General features: G+C 50.0%; 4 protein-coding genes across 4 annotated transcripts; 1 reads left to right on the top strand and 3 right to left on the bottom strand.

Annotated features, from left to right (window-relative positions):
• Window positions 1-973: 973 nt before the first annotated feature.
• N7525_001309 (putative ubiquitin-specific protease UBP12) lies at window positions 974-8264 on the bottom strand (the record flags this gene model as incomplete). The annotated part of the gene is made up of 5 exons (XM_061211843.1): window positions 974-1635; window positions 1691-2342; window positions 2395-3746; window positions 3815-5668; window positions 6287-8264. 5 exons carry the CDS (start codon window positions 8262-8264, stop codon window positions 974-976), a joined length of 6498 nt encoding a protein of 2165 aa, XP_061071069.1.
• Window positions 8265-8913: 649 nt separating this feature from the next.
• Window positions 8914-9586, bottom strand: N7525_001310 (uncharacterized protein; the record flags this gene model as incomplete). Its single annotated transcript, XM_002558048.1, has 2 exons — window positions 8914-9470; window positions 9517-9586. 2 exons carry the CDS (start codon window positions 9584-9586, stop codon window positions 8914-8916), a joined length of 627 nt encoding a protein of 208 aa, XP_002558094.1.
• Window positions 9587-10615: 1029 nt separating this feature from the next.
• Window positions 10616-12637, bottom strand: N7525_001311 (F-box/WD repeat-containing protein; the record flags this gene model as incomplete). The annotated part of the gene is made up of 1 exon (XM_002558047.2): window positions 10616-12637. The coding sequence occupies one exon, from the start codon at window positions 12635-12637 to the stop codon at window positions 10616-10618; it is 2022 nt and encodes a 673-aa protein (XP_002558093.2).
• A 1204-nt stretch (window positions 12638-13841) lies between these two features.
• On the top strand, window positions 13842-15506 carry N7525_001312 (autophagy-related protein 17; the record flags this gene model as incomplete). Its single annotated transcript, XM_002558046.1, has 1 exon — window positions 13842-15506. The coding sequence occupies one exon, from the start codon at window positions 13842-13844 to the stop codon at window positions 15504-15506; it is 1665 nt and encodes a 554-aa protein (XP_002558092.1).
• Window positions 15507-16158: the final 652 nt, after the last annotated feature.

The following is a 16158-nucleotide window of genomic DNA, read 5'->3' on the forward strand; positions in this document are numbered from 1 at the left end:
TGAAGGGTTTCCTTGATCCAGACCACTAGTGACTTTTGGATACCGTGTATTTGATAGGTGAGTTAATACGGGTCTTTTCAAACCGCATGTATATGCTCAAATTCGACGCAAGTAATGCTAAGAATACTATAGATGCTTGTCAATCTTTAATTGGCTGCACAACTTGTACAACTTGGGGAATTTCACTCCAAACATAGGATGAGTACCAGCGCATATACAGCGCCCAATTGCTATAGGTCTAAGAAACCAATGTTCAGCCTTTTGTATAGTGCAGCATGCGCTTCTGAAGGGTCCATGGATGGATTGCAGGAAGAATTATGTAAGTTATAGGTGAGACCTCGGGACGGCCCCGGGGGTCTTGATTGCTTAGTATTGAAATACTACTTGAGAAGCAAGTCATCAACATTGAATCAACTATATCCACATTAACATCAACTTAGGTCCTTGGAACAATATCTGGTGGTGAACTGGACCGCTATATGTGCACAAAGGTGGGAGAGTGACGGAAAAGGGCAGCAAACTATACAGAACGAGGTCACCTTATGGACACACATTGGTAGTAGCCATTGCCGACGCAGACTGAACCTAGAGCCTGGACATATTTCGGTGTGATCTGGTACAAAGATAGGAGGTCATTGACGGCCTGTTTCTCACGTATAGATTATAAGACCTTGGTGAGGTAGTTGGGTGATGAAGAAGTGATGAAGAAGATAGAGTGAAGTGATGAAGAAATGAAGAAGTGATAGGGTGAAGTGACCTTCTGAACGACATTCAGTGGACCTACATTAGCCTGAGTTTGGCCTTATTCTTACTTTTCTTTGAGAAACTGATTGAAATTGAAGCAAGAAACATTTTATTTTGTATGGGCCACCTGCCCATCCCCCTCCCTCTATGTAGAAAAACACCCCCATCCCCCCATCCATCCCCCCCCCCTTTTTTTTTGTTGGTTTTTTTTTTTTTATGTTCGTATTATTCATGGGTCCGAGGACATTACGTCCTCGGACCCCACACGCAGCTCCACGACTGGGAGATCATCGGAGGAATCCTCCCCCTCACCCCCAGAAGTGAGACCAAGCTGAAACTGAGGGTCGATGTCCATGCCACCCCATGGACATCGACCCTCGAATATGCCATCTTCGGTGGCAGCATTACCACCGGTAATCTGTGAGATGTCGTGAGCGGCGTCGAACGACCAAGAGGGTTCCGTGAGCTTGCTGAGGGAGCCGACCTGCGACCCCCCATTCTCGTGCTCGAAGCCGATTTTCTTACCTTCGCTGCCACCGTCCTCCGAGCCCGAAGTACTCTCCTCGGCAGAAGAGTACAGGTCATTGCCGAGGGAGTCTTGCCCCCGGCTCACTCGGGGTGCCACCCCTGCCCCGGCCAAGGCAGACGACCCCTTGCGGGGTGCGCCGCCGAGGACACGACCGCCGTCCTCCGAAGGTGATTGGGAACCACCGGGGCTGCGGGAGCCGGAAGAACTGCCAGAATCACTGGCCTCCTGGTTCCGGTATCTTTCAACCAGCTCCCGCAGCTCCTGGTTGCCCAATGCACGATCGGAGCGACGGCGGTAGAACAGGAGGTAGGCACCCGACGTGATGATCGTCTGCAAGTTTGTAACAGTCTTCGCAGACGTATCTGAGATTTATGTCAGTAAAGATTCAAATTAGCATGTCAGGGGAGGGGATCGGACCGTTGCAGTAGACCCAGGCACCAGTCACAAAGTCCTTGATGAAGGCAGTGTAGTGACCGCCAAGCATTGAACCCACGTGGTTGTCGACGGCAATCAAATCGTACACCACACTCTTTCCACCCGTGGGGCCTTCCACTCGGCTGCTCAGATCCAGTCCCTCAAAGGGGAAGTCGATGACAGTGCTGATCTTGTGCCCGTTTCTGCCGCGGAATTGGCTAAACCGCTTGAGTTGGACGACCATAATATCCGGGGTTCTCCACAGCTCAAACTTCTTGGTGGCTGAAACGTGGGTCTTGCACTGAGGACAGAACCAGCTATCTGCCTGAGAAAGAATTTCCTCCTTGCTGAACTCGTCCAGGCATTGGCCGAGAGAGAAATTTGCTTGCTTTGGCTTCTTCTGGCTTACCGTCATGGTGTGATCAAAGACATTCCTGATGTTCATGTAGGTAGGGCGACCACGGATCTCCTCAGAGTCATGGGGCTTGCCGCCGAAAAGCGAATCAAAGGCATCAGGGGTCCAGTCAAGCAATATGGCGTCACCTTGGTGAAGGAGCGATCGTGCCGAGTTCGGTGTCACATCTGATTCATCTGTATCGACGTCATCATCGACATTGTCATCTGCGGAGTTTTTGGAGGAAGCATCATCGGATTCCTGGAGAAAATTAGCGAGCTGAATCTGGACGGACAAGACAGCATAATCAAACCTTAGTAGAAGTGGGAGTAGATGGGATGCGAGAGGAAATGGAGGGGTAGTTCTTGGTCGTAGAGATGTTGCGTCCATCAGGCAGAGTGGCATTTGTGCTCATGACCGTTACATCAAAGAGTGACAGCAGTCTGGCGGGAATCTTGCCAGCAAGAGGATGCTGGGGAGACTTGACAGATTCAGAGTCGGAATCCGACTCGTCGGTGTCCTCTGCAGGCTTGGGCGCTTGCTCGGCTTGCATGGAAATGTCGACGATGCTGTCTTCGCCGTCAACAGACGTCGTTTTGATTCGGGAATCCGCTGATCGCGCATCATCCTCGTTCGTAACCACAGTGTCAGAGTCATCAGTTGCGTTGTCGTCGTTTCTGTTCTCTTCGGCAGCCAGAAGGTCGTGTGTAGTCATATTATTGGCCTGGTTCAGGAGCTTGCGGTAAATCGCCTCAAGATCTTGACTTTCTTCACTAGAAAGACGTATGAAGGAGGGGATTCCGAAAAGTTCACGAGTGGCCTCTTTGTTCTTGCGCGGGACAAGTTTGCGGTGGAAGACGGGTACAAGGACTGCATCATCGTCCGAAGTAGAGTCAGCGGAATTAGCAGGTTCTGGAAGAGGACCAAGATCAAAGAACACAATAGTGTCTTCTTGTCCAATGCGTAGACTGCCAAAAGTATCGTCATCGTCGCAGAAGGTTTGCCAGAAGGAATTGTGCAATGTTTCTGCTGCAAAGATTTGGTCCCCATCAATTCCCATCTTTCCGGCAACGAAGTCCTTCCAGACCTTCAAGGTATCGTTCTCATCAAGCCGAACTTTGAGAGATACGGGTGGGCCGTCAAGAGGATAGAAGATAATGGTTCGATTGATGAGCATCGGACCCCTTGGGATGGGCACAGTGACCATTGTGAAAGGGTCCATGATGATGCTGGTCTTCTCACAATTGTGGCAAATCAGTGTTGACTTGTACATTCCGGCAAACAGGTCGGTGATAATGGAGGCGTTGCGGGCCTCGTAGAGATCCCAGCACTTCTTTCCGAATTCCTCAAGAGCCTTGCGATCGTGAATCATCTCATCAGTGGAATCAGGGATGACAGTGGCTGGCTTGCTGCCAACAATGCGGCTTAGATCTTCCGACAGTGCGTCAAGGAGGAACATGACAAATTCCTGGCTGTCATGTTGTTCGTAGCCAGCAAAGTCTTCACGTTGCCGACCAGCGGCAGTACGGAACCGATAGGGGTTGACAGATCTTGGCTGAGGGTCCGATTTGTAGAGCTCCTGAAGCAAGTTGGCCCATTGCTTGGCAATGGTGCCGCCGCATCCAAGGACATTGGTAGGGTTCAACTCTGGTTTGTACAATCCACCTGTGGGCCAAGATTAGCATCGAAAGACCTCGTTTGCAGTATCCAACAGTAAGAATGTGTAAACTCACTCAGGAAGTAATAAGACAACTCCTCAATGCTTCGCACACATTGCAACGCAGAGTTCATGTAACAAGTGTTGCCAAGATTCTGCAATCCCACGATAAGCTGTTTGCCCTTCCGACCACGAGAGATGAGTCCCCTAATTGGATCGGGTGGCAAGGTAGGGGTAGATCTGCCACTCGGTTGTGGGCTCTTCAGTGCGACTTTAGCGGCAGATGCTTTGGTAGCAGCATCGGTCTTGGGCTGATCCACAGGGATACCCAGACTCTTCAGAGTTTTGGCAGAGGCTTCGGACACCCATTCTCCACCTCTGGAGCCGCCAACCTGTTCCTCAAGAATAACACAATTCGTCACACTGAGACCAGCCATATCCAAGGTCATACGACCGTTGTAGTTTGCGTTTTGGGTCTGATCCTTGACATTTTCAAGCAACACCCGGTGACTTCCCTCTGGAAGATCGAGGAAAGTGTTCAGATCGAAAAGGAGCTTGTCATTGGGGTTCGAGATCAGAGCCAACGGAGGAGCTGGCGACTGACTGCGAGAGACAGCTGGGGTGGCCGTGGCTGATGCAGCGGTGCTACTAGGAAGCTGAAGAATCTTCCAAACTCGAACCTTGGTGGACATCTCGATACCAGCCTGTTCTTTGGCATCCTTCAACCATTTTTGGTAATTTGTTTGGCGACTGGCCAGGATCTTGACAGACTGCTTGACGGTTTGTCTCAAGATTGTCGGGGTGGTACCCGCGGCGGGGTTGGCCAATTTGAAAATGGTGAAAATTGGAGGGTAAGTCTCATATTGGATGTTTTCAGTATCGCCAGGTTGGCTGATGTTGTGAGCGTAGCGAATGATCACAGGTGACTGGTCAGCAAGGCCGTACCATTTCTGGATCAGGTCCCAGCCATGTTGCGGGATTATGGCGAAATCCAGAGCATCATGCAAACCGGGGCGCATGGGCACAAAGGTTTCACCGGTTTCGTCTTTGAAGTTGGGCGTCGCTGGGTCGGTGTCGAGCATTATGTTCAGGTTGTTGACGGGACCAATGTCGCCCTCCAATGATCCTTTGTCAGTGTGGTCCGCATGAGCCGCAGTGCGTGCAAGCACCTTCTTCAGCCAAGCCATGGAAACAACAAAGCCCTTTTGTCCTTCTTTCAGCGGCGCGGTCATCAGCGCATTCACCTCCGCCACCTGCTCGTCGATTGTAGGAGTATCATCTGATTTGGGCGATGCTGGTCTGGACTGCTCATCGGCTGAGGGTACGGATTCTGTCTTGCCATTGCTCAAAGTGGTGGGATTCGTGGATTCATCGCTGGTGCCGTCGCATGTGCGGGGAATGATGTATGTGCGCGTGTTATTAGGGACAGTGCTCACACCTCCTTCCGGGTCGGAGTCCGTAATCTCGGATGCCGGGCGCTTCTCGCCGGGAGAAGGGGATCGTCCATGAGTTGGAGGTGTACCCTCTCGAGTATCGGAGGGCATATCGGAATGGTCGCTGGAGAGGGAGAGTCCGGCGGTCGCGGTCGCGGGGGTGAGCGAGCGGCCAGGCGGGCTTCCGGACTGAAACTGCAGATGCGCAGGCACGTAGCGAGGCGGGGACGACGACGAACTCTGGCCGCGGGAAGAAGAGGAAGATGTGTGGCGAGAGTGATGTTCGGAGCGGCCGTGACGTCGAGCCCGAAGGCCTGGACTGGTGCGAGGCTCTGGGGAAACTTTTCGTCTCTTTGGTGAAGACGTCGTGGCGATGAGCTGCGCACCTCGTGTCGCAGCTCGGGGCAACCAGGGGAAAATGGAAAATGGGATCAAAGCAGCACCCTTACTTCCTTTTGGTGGAAGTACAAGGGGATTTAGGATGTGAACGAATTCGACTGGCAGAAAATCTGAAGTTTAGTAATTTTTTTTTTTCCGGAGCGGAAACGAAACCCAGGGCTATCCACATACAGACGACCAGCGCTTTGGGAGATGAAGTCAATGTTAAAGACAATTAGTGAAACAAAAAAAGTAAGAGTACGAGAAGTTATGAAAAGAAATGAAAGATGTGTATGGGAAGAGAAGAAATGAAAGTTGGAGAGTTCACAGCTCTTATACTTGAAGGTGGACTACTGTTGTATTCAGAGTAGTTCACACAATGGGACTCGTGAATGGGATTGATTGTCAATAGCTATTGTGGTCTTAGGGTTGGGATTCTAGTTCTGTTCCTATTGTAGTGCTATTGCCATCCTATCGTGCTATTGAGCTATTGGGAACGATGAATTAGGGCACAATGCCCGCTCACTGTAATCAAACAAGTTAGCCCTGGAGCCCTGCAGAGTATTCAAACAATTATGAATTGTCTACATAGCATAGAATTCAGAAACACAAATGGAAACATATTATTTTCTCACTACGGTGTGATATGTACATTGAAAGAAAAGCAAAAGAAGAGACAGAAAAAAAAAAAAAAACAACCATCTCCAGGGCTGCAAATCAAGGGGCCACCATGTAACGCCGGTACATGTTGTTGTTCTCCGCTCCGGACAGCAGGAACTCCACATCAGCCCGGTAGGATACAGGGCTAGGGCCATTGCGACCCCAGGCAATGACAGCATTGAGGTCACCTTGGAATTCATTGGTGAGGTGGAGACAGCTCTCACAGAGCATCAGTCCACAGCCACGAGATTCTTCGTCACAGTTCACCACATCTGCGTAGACATCGACTGGCTGAATTGCCTGGCAAGTCCCGAATGCAGGCTCTCGGCACAGACTGCACCATTGGTAAGTGGTAAATGGGTGGAAAGGGCCAGCCTTCCCAGTTTCGGGGTCAATCAGAACCTCGTTTGCTTCATTTAGGAGTCTCAACGCATCAGCTCGTAAATTTTCTTTCACGGGTGTAGGCACAGTTTGTAGATCGAGAGTGTCGTGGGAGCATCGTATAATCTTGAACCGATTCAGTGTACAGGAGATACACATCCGGCTCTGTTCTTTTCCTTCGGCAGTGTGACCATCCTGAAGCTCAACGATCGTGCCGTCACCAAAGATCAAGACCTCTGGGTAACGAGGGCCGAGGCCATTGATGCCAAATGCAAAGTTGTTGCACCAGTTGCAAGGAGGGAATCCTTCTCCGTCATCTGCAAGAAACTGCACGGGATGAACAAGCTCAGTCCAGATTCGTTGGGTGTTCGTGGACTGCAAAGCAATGGCATTTGAGACCGTGTCTTGATTAGGTGACTCAAGGGAGTCAGAAATGTAAATCGGCGAGGGCTGTCTCTCCGGGATGTTCGGGCTGTCATCGTCTGAATCAAAGATCTCAATCACCTCATGTGGCTTCGGGACCTGAACAACGGGGGGCTGTGCGTTGCAGAATGGAGAAGAGGGCTCCCAAGAGTCGTTCTTTGCGGGATTGCTCTCTGGAAGCTGGACGTTCGATTCGATAGCTGGGGAACTGACTTGTTCACTCGGCTTGGATACCTCAGAGACCTCTGCTTGTTGGGTGCCATGTGGTAAGTTGAAGCTTTCTGGAGAATCAATTTTAGGAGAGCTGGTTTGCTCAATCGCCTTGGATCCCTCAGAAACGTCGAGTTCTGGGGTACCATGGGGTGAGTTGGAGGTTGCTGGAGAATCAACCTTTGGAGGACTGCTTGGCTCGCTTGGTTCACTCGTGGAAAAGAGTGCAAAGGGTGGGCATCTAGCTGGTCCAGCAATACATTCGAAGCCATGGTTCCTGCATGAGAGGCAGGGTTGGGAATGGTCGTAATCAGCGTAGCGATATGAACAAGTATCCTTCTTCCGACCTTTGCAATTCTCGCATGATCGCTTCCAAATGGGCGGGGGGCTCACAACACAAAAGACATCATCGATTTCACATGTTGTGCAAGGATAGGCGAACGGATTGGGGTCAGATGCAAGCGAGCATTCCATGCCTAGTTCTTGACAGGCAGCGCACCCTCTAATGGGAGGTTGATCCTCAGCGGGCACATCCCCAGTCGGATTGGATGTCTCAGCCTCAACCTGAGTGTCTGTTTTCTGTGGTGATTCTGACGCCGATTCCTTGTTGCGGCGTCGAAGGCTGTATCGTGAATCTGATGTGTCTATCTCAGGATTGACGGCCCAGTATCTGTCCCAGCTGTCGGGCTCACTGTGTGAAGGTGTCGAAGGAGGGACGGAAGCTTCTCTTTCCGTGTCCGGACTCAGCCTTGAACGGAATGTAGAAGTCGGGGACAAGCTCTTGGCCTTTTTGTCGGGTTTAATATCTTGATCACTATCATGTAGAAGAGATAACTTGCGCTTGGTCGGTGTTTGCTTGCTTGAAGGGCTGTAGTCTTCATCTTCGTCATTATCATGCCACGACGCAATGACAGCGGCGCGCTTGGAGGCACGCTGTCTCAAGTGATATGGGCCATCGAGATGTGGGAGCATGCAGAACTCGCCCATGGTACGGTCAAAGAGCTGTTGGGCCCGCTCAAGTCTTTCGGGAGAGTATGCCATGGTGGAAGGGCGAATAGCTGCGAGCTGCAAAGAAACAGGTTCGGTTAGAAACTGTCAAAATCGGAACAGCCTCAAGCAGTCAATAATTACATTCTGTTCAGACTAAATCAATTGAGGATCTCTGTCGCTCGTGTGATGGGGTTGGCTTGCAATAAATGCAAACCCACCCTGTGGCGCTTGGGGGATGTGGAAAAGATGTACGAGGATAGATAGATGGTCGAATGTTCAGGTGATGGTGAAGAAGCAATGCTGATATCAAGCATTCAAAGGCTGGAACTGTACATCGGAAATTGAATTAGAAGTGAAGGTGAGATGATAGCGATTTTAAAAAAACTAAGCGGCAGTCCATAGACAGGAAGATGAAATAGAGTAGGTTGATTGAGGCTGTAGATAATACATAGTAGATAATAGTATTCAAGTGTCAACAATAGGAACAATAGAGTGGAATTGGATTGTATTCATGTCTCTCTCGATGGGAACCGCAGCAATAGGAGACAATAGTTATCCTTTGGGACACACAATAGTAACATGTAGTAATACCACAATCAATAGCAAACAGCAATCATATCAATACACACATCCCACACAGACCTTCAAATCCACGAAGTCTCACCCTGGATTCATTATACCAATAGATCCGACACAGTATTCAATGTGTCACTTGCATTTGGTTTACTCCCATAGAGGGAAGTGGGGAGACAACGCCATCCGTAGACATGGCGACACGGGCCTTGGTCAAAAAGGTTGTTTGTGCGGGATTCGAGAGGATATAAATCGGAGCGGTCACGGTAGGGGACGGCATGGCAACAGACAGAGAGGCTTGGGAAGAGTCGCCGGGCAGGGCCACTATCGAGGCACGTCGGTGCACGGCATTCTCGGTGTTAAGATTTGCGGCTTCAAGCTTTGCCAGTCTTTCCTTTTTGATGCGGGCCTCACCTATCAGATGGGGGACAAGGAACCAAGTTATGACACCTCCAAAGGCGAGCAACCCGAATATAAGCATAAGCCATTTCATTCCCATCGGGAGTCGCTTCCAGTGAGGCCAAAATCCCCAACATTGTCTGTAACCGCATCGGCGGTCCTTAGCCACAGCAACTGGCTGAGCCTTGGATGAGGGGAGTTTGGGGCTAGAGTTCGAAGAGCTAGAAGCTGAGGCGTATTCAGCTTCCAGACTTGGCTTTGTTTCTATGCCAGCGGAATCTCGGTCTGCGTGATATTAGCTTCGGTTTCTTTGGTTGCTCAACATACTGACCGTATGGAAGATCATCCATTTGATAAGACCACACTCGGTCAGATCGAATATCGGTTTGAGCATCCGCCATAGTAATTATAGGTAGACTAGATTAGAGCGAGTGGGCTTCGTTTTCCTTTCTTGTATTGCGATATAGAGGATGACAAGAGTTGGAAACAGAATAGAAGAAGCTTTTCGGTTAGAAATATGCATCGCGTCAAGATCCTACTAGTCCTCTATAGTAGACGATGGGTTCCTGATTGGGAATAGTAGCGTGTGAGAAAATGATAACCCGTTGGACACGGTCCGATCTTCTTCAGTTGCGGGGCACCAAAATGACCATGAGATTACCTATGTCCATATACCACCAATTTAGAAGTTCCATGTGATCAGTGCTATAGCTTGAGAGAAGAAAATCAAAGTATACTGTAGATCCAATTATGTAGTTAACTATGTAAACTAACTTTATTGTTCACGGGTGTCCTCGGGCGAGTTCCACAAGCGGTCTGCGGAAGAAACAGGCTAAGCTCTGTCAATGATAATGACAACTGAATCTTTTCCTTATAGTGGCCTTTTAGTAGACTTCTAGATGTCTTATTAGTTAGATACTTCATTGATCTACATTTTATAGATAGTTCTTCGTAATGCTATAGCTAGAAGAATAAGAACTAGTCGTGACGATGGTAAGTCACATAGCGGATAACGACTAGTAGGACTAGGAGTTTTATATGTATTCAAAGCAATTTCATAAAATCATACAGAAGGCCTTCATATTCGAAAATAATCATTCAAATTCATTGATGGTCCTATGGAAACAGGGGCACACATTATTAACAAGAAGCCAGCAGATAGCCGATGGAAAAAACAAGCAGTAAGAGAAAAAAAAAAGTAGCGCCTGTGATGCAGTCAGTGGCAATATATGAGATCAAATCACCTTGTTTGAACCAAAGCCGTTCTTGAATGCGCCAGGGTATCCATCCATCAACCGGAGATGCAATATAAAAACAAAAAAAAGAAAAGATGGCAGCGCCGCAATTATACGCCCCATCCCATGACAATAGCAAATATTTTACCAAGAAGGGTACTCTCGATAGACAAAAGAAGAAAAGGGTTGACCACGCTAGGCCCGGAAATCGTACATGCGAACTTGGTAGTCATCACCACCCGTGATGAAGCGGCTGTCGCTCAAGCCAATGCAGTTGACAGCGGCGCTGTGACCTTCGTAGGTATCTTGGCCTGTAGGAATACGAGGGTCCCAGATCTTGACCATGCGATCCATTCCACCAGACGCAATCCGCAATGTATCAGCAGAAAGAGCCCAAATACCTTCCAGATGTCCAAAGAAGGTGCGAAGGCATCTTCCGGTGCTGGTTTCCCACAGTCGGATGGTTGTGTCCACCCCGCTCGTGAGGATGTAGCGCGGGGGTTCGATGCGGTCTTGATCCTGGTCAAAAGAGGAGCCGAAGGGTGAATTCGGGTGAGATGGAGACGTGGCCTCAAGAAGAGGGGAAAGTGTGCTCAGGATGTTGTCGCCACCTTGAGAGGATGTGCCGACGTGGTCGTTCTCGCAGTCAGCGAGGTGGTTCTCCAGTTCAATTTCTCGAGGTAAAGCAATGACTTGTTGAACGGCTCCGATGTGGTTATGGAAGACTCGGATGCAAGTCTTGGTGTCCAAGTCCCAAAGTCGTGCGGCACCATCGTCGCAGGCGGTCAAAACTGTGCGCGAAACTGAGTCGATTTTGACAGCGTTGACTCCCTGTGGGTGGGGAAGAACGAAAGTAGACTTGTCCTTGAAATTCCAGATTTTGACGGTGCGATCGACAGAGGCGGACGCGAGAAGAGTGCAATCAAAGTGGAGGGCGATGACCGCTTCAGCGTGGCCATTGTACTTGGAGATACATTCGCCTGTACGCCAGTTCCAGACTCTTATGCTGCGGTCCAGACTACCAGTAATCAATTTGGTGTCATCGAACTGGAGGCAACGCACCCCAGCGACGTGGCCTTTGAGGGTTCTCAATTCTTCGCCAGTATCTGTGTCCCAGATCTTAACTGTGGCATCATAGGATCCAGTCATCAAGATATTGTCCTCGAACTGCAGACACATGACACTGTCTCTGTGGCCCTTGAATACCTTGATTGAGCAGCGCTTGTGTTTCCAATTCATACCGACAACGAATCGATCCCGATAAACCTCCTTCCACGGACGGTAACGAGTTTTGAAGTAACTCTCGTCCACTTCAGGAGACTGGGGAGACGAGGCACAATGGCGCTTTGCAAGGGCAGCGGCTTCTTCGTCAGATTCCAACTTACGTTTGCCACTGGCTGGAGGTTGGACAGTCGAGCAAGATTCGACCATTGCGGCTTCACTCGACCCAACTGCAGGCTTGTTGTTGCCCCAGTTGGTGGCGCGCAATTCAATCTCGCGCTTGGCCTCACGCAAGCGCTTGCGATCCAGAAGAGGAAGGCCCCAACCGCACTTGTTACACTTCCGGCGGATGTGCTGCTCGCACATCCGGTGCCACACCACATCATCATCCGCGAGCGCTCTCCAGCGGGGAGAAACTTGTGCTGCTCGGCACAGTGAGGCCGTGTCGAGGTAACGGAGAATTTTGAAGGACAGCTCCGGAGGAAGGGCAGCGAGGAAATCGATTCGGATGAGTTCGCGGACACTGGCGGAGATGTAGGATAGTTGGGGGAAGCAGGACTGCGCTAGAATTCCCTGGAGCATGAGAGTCCGCTGCTTCGCTGGAGCAGCGGAGAACAACGACCACACATGGGCAATACCCTGTTGATCACTTTGAGGAAGTAAATTCAGCTCGGACTGCAGCTGGGTCATCGACTGTTCATCGGCTTGGCGTCTGCTACATTTTGAGTCCGGTTGGTGACGATAGCAGTAGCCGGCATTTACCATGTGTCGCTCGGATGGGGCTGAAACTTGCGAGCGCAGAGGCGCATATTGTCGTGGCTGATATTTTGCGAGGAAAGGAGCCACATTTTGCCTCGCTAGTTCCTCCAGGGTTTGTGTGGTGTTGTCGGTGTCTTTTCGCGGCAGAGAGCGGTTGGAGTCGGCGTTCGCACTAACCCCCGCATCTGGAACAACCAGGCTCTGCTGTGTGGACGAGGGTTCCGGCCTATCGGCCATGGTGGCTGATCTGTTCTCGCGCCGTGAGAGAGGGGACGGCCGCCCGGGCAAGTGATGGACGGTCGCGCTTGATGTACGGTGATAAGGGCCAGTCGGTTTGCAGATATCCGAGTTCTCCTGAGTTTGGTTGTTTAAAGAGAGGGGCACGGAGGAAAGATATTGATCTATATCGCAATGGACGTCCTTGGAAAATTCTCCAGAATCAGGGAGTCAAGAGGGCGGGTTAAGGGTTATCAATTCAGGCGATATGAGTACCCTGAGGAAGATTGAGATAAGAGCGATATCGAGCTTCCAAGGTCAGCAATTGAAATCGACTTGGATATTAAAGAGAAAGTAGAAACAAGATCAACAGAGGCTTTTAAATCAGAAAATCATCCACGGTAAAAAATTGCACAATTGGGAGGTGTCTTTGATATCGCCATCGATGAGTCTGGGGAATTGCGTGACAAGGGCAGAGCGGCAAATACGTGATCTGGGCGGTGAGGCACGTGACTATGATCCGCATGGCGCCATCTCCACGCCATCGCACCTCAATCGATCATTCCTACACTTCCGACAGGCTGATTCGTCATTACTTGGGTTGACTGGGGTGAAACGGGGTATTTTATCTTCTGTATGACAGAGACTAGTCCCACAGCCATCACACACCGACACTCACACTTTGTCAGACCCACTATCCCCAGCTTTGTCGGTGACTACCACACACACTACTGCGGTCCATCCAAACCTTCTATGAACGGCTTGCCGTGTCCACGATTTAAGTTGTACCCAGAGTATCAGATCTCGACCGAGAACGGATTGAGAACTACTGGTAAGAGGCTGTTTTCCATCCCTTTCATTTGCAAGTCATTTAGGGGCTGGAGCTCGTGCTTCACTTGTCTGCCGTGTAAAGCACGGTCCCGGCTTATTGTACCGAGCTCCCGAGGTCCTCGCGACACCCAGCTCCTAGGTCTATGGGCTATGATGTAGCCATTCTCTCCTCTGGTTGTGTTCAAGTTTACACTGGTCTGATTTGGCAAATATAGGCCTATACTGAAGTGTCCTAGGGTTTTGGCGAAGGGAAAGTCGTCCAATCACCTCCTTTCCCTTGTAGCTGTGTCAATCAATTCACCCTCGCCCCTGAAAGGTTGATCTTTTTTTTTTTTTTCAACCTAGTCTTACCTTAGTCCGAATGCGCCATTAACAGGATTAATTTATTCTCTCAATGGCGTCATCACAGTCCTCTTCATCATCTATTCGTCCGCAGGCTGGACTGAACGAGGGGGACCACCAATCTCTACCCCAGCTTGACACTCTGATCTCGTATCTGCTGGGTGCCAAACGTTCGCTCTCCTCCATTACCCATGTCTGGCGGGCCAATGAAATAGTCACTGCATCGCACTCAGCATTGGAGAAGAGTGTTGTCCTGTGCTCCCGGACAGGCTTCTTACGCCGAGGCCTTAATGGGCAACTTCGCCTTTTATATGACGTTCGTTCCGAGGTTGAACAGATATCATATCGAGGTCGTGATGAATTTTCAATAGCATTAAAGAACCTGGATGCGGCTGATGCTCGGCTTAAACACACGTTAGATCTGCTCCGCGGGACTATCGTTCACGCATCGTTCAGACCTGGCGATGAAGAGCAGAAGTCCCTACATGACTTTGTTGATGAGCGGGGGGTTGAAGAGCTACATGCCTCTCTGAAGGCGTCTATTGACCGCACTAATACAGCGCGTGCCGAATTGGACACCTCAAATCATGAATTTGATGACGAACTTCAAGCCATCAAGAAGTCGCTTCGTCATTACCACACAGCCACGAAGTTGGCGTCATCCCGATTATCAATCACATCCTCCTCGTCGTCTGCGTCCGATTCCGGCCTTCTCACTTTGTCGTCTATGCCGGGCCAGATTCAATCTCTGGAGGCCCATGCCCAAGAAATGGCCACTCTTTTGGAAGCCCTGGTCCGGCATTTTGATCTCTGTGTCACTGCCGTGAAGCATACAGATGGCGGAGGAGCAGTTGCACGATCGATCACGGGGGATATGCCAGCTGGTGTTGACGGCAGCAACGATGGAATGCCAAACATCGGGGCGGAGATCAACGCCAATTTGAATGCACCTCTTGACCCAATGACTGACGCCGAGTACCAGGAGATGGTAGCTGTTTTGATCAAGGATGCCCCCGAGGCGGATGATGTTGTTATGGAGATCCAAGATCGCATTAATGAGATGGAATCCATATTTGAACAAGTGCAAGCACAGCGAGATGCCCTGCTGTCCATCTCCAAGGCAACGATTGAAGTTCACAGCCACCTATCCTCTCTCGCCTCATCTCGCTTACCCCGTTACATTTCTCAGGCACATAACTTCACGCGGGTGTGGCTTGAAGAAAACGACCGCATTAATTCTGGCCTCGTCGAACTCTCTGATCTGCACTCTCTGTACGACGGGTTTCTCAATGCTTACGACAGCCTGATGCTGGAAGTAGCACGTCGGCGTCATGTTCGCCAACGTGTGGAAAAGGTGCTCCGAGATACCCGGCATAAACTGGACCAGCTCCATGATGAAGATGCCGCTGCTCGCGAAACTTTCCGTGCTGAACAGGGTGACTTTCTTCCGTCCGACATATGGCCCGGCGTTGGCTTAGCCCCAATGCAGGTGCAGTTCACGCGCCTCTCCGGCGGCCAGTTGGATGGTGGTCCTATAGGGCAGAAACCACTCGAGGAACCCAGCGGGGGCGAGTACGCAGGAGCTGCCAAGGCAGGAGTATCGGATGGAAGTGCCGAAGGAGAACAAATCCCTGACCTGCCGAGACACCTTGTCGAGGAAGCTTATGCAAGGGTAAAGGCACGAAACAAGGTCGCGTCCCAATTGCACACCGTTTGATTTCCCGCGAAGTCTTCGACGCTAGCAGCTCTTTACTTTCATCCAGTGCACATGTTCGTCCCGTCACCATCCGAGTATTACGCCATTTCCATCGGCGTCGTCGGCCTCACCCTGAACTTCCCACTACATATGTAGCTAAGATGGAAATTGGATCTTGGCATCTCGATGCTGCTTCTAACTACTGCATTGTGACAGTGATGATCGCGACTTAAATGACGAAGACACAATAGGTCTGACCTTCCGTCATGCTCCTCATTTATGTTCCCTGCTCGATGCTCGTTTTCTAGATGCATACTCCTGCGCTTTTCGCGGGATGTAAGCACTGTTTGGTGACACTTGTGGGGAATTTATGGCGAGAGGACGGATTGGAGTGACGTCCAAAGAGAGCTCTGATAAGTTGTTGCCTCGATTTTGATTTTATTTCGAATCACTTGTGAATATCGCCATATATGTATGAATATAAGTGATGTCCTCTAAATGGGATTCAGTTTGGAAGAGCTTGCACTATATATATATTTATGTTTCCCATTTCTATCAAGTATAGACCAAGGTATCAAATGCCCAATGCTCCATCCATCCATATATGCATTTCATCATCAAATCATGCCAAGCGGTAGATTGACACAGAGTACAACATTCGCAACTTGTGCAC

The sequence above is a fragment of the Penicillium rubens genome, assembly GCF_028828025.1.
Source record: "Penicillium rubens strain IBT 27055 chromosome Unknown utg000001l_segment0_segment0, whole genome shotgun sequence".
Classification (NCBI taxonomy): domain Eukaryota; kingdom Fungi; phylum Ascomycota; class Eurotiomycetes; order Eurotiales; family Aspergillaceae; genus Penicillium; species Penicillium rubens.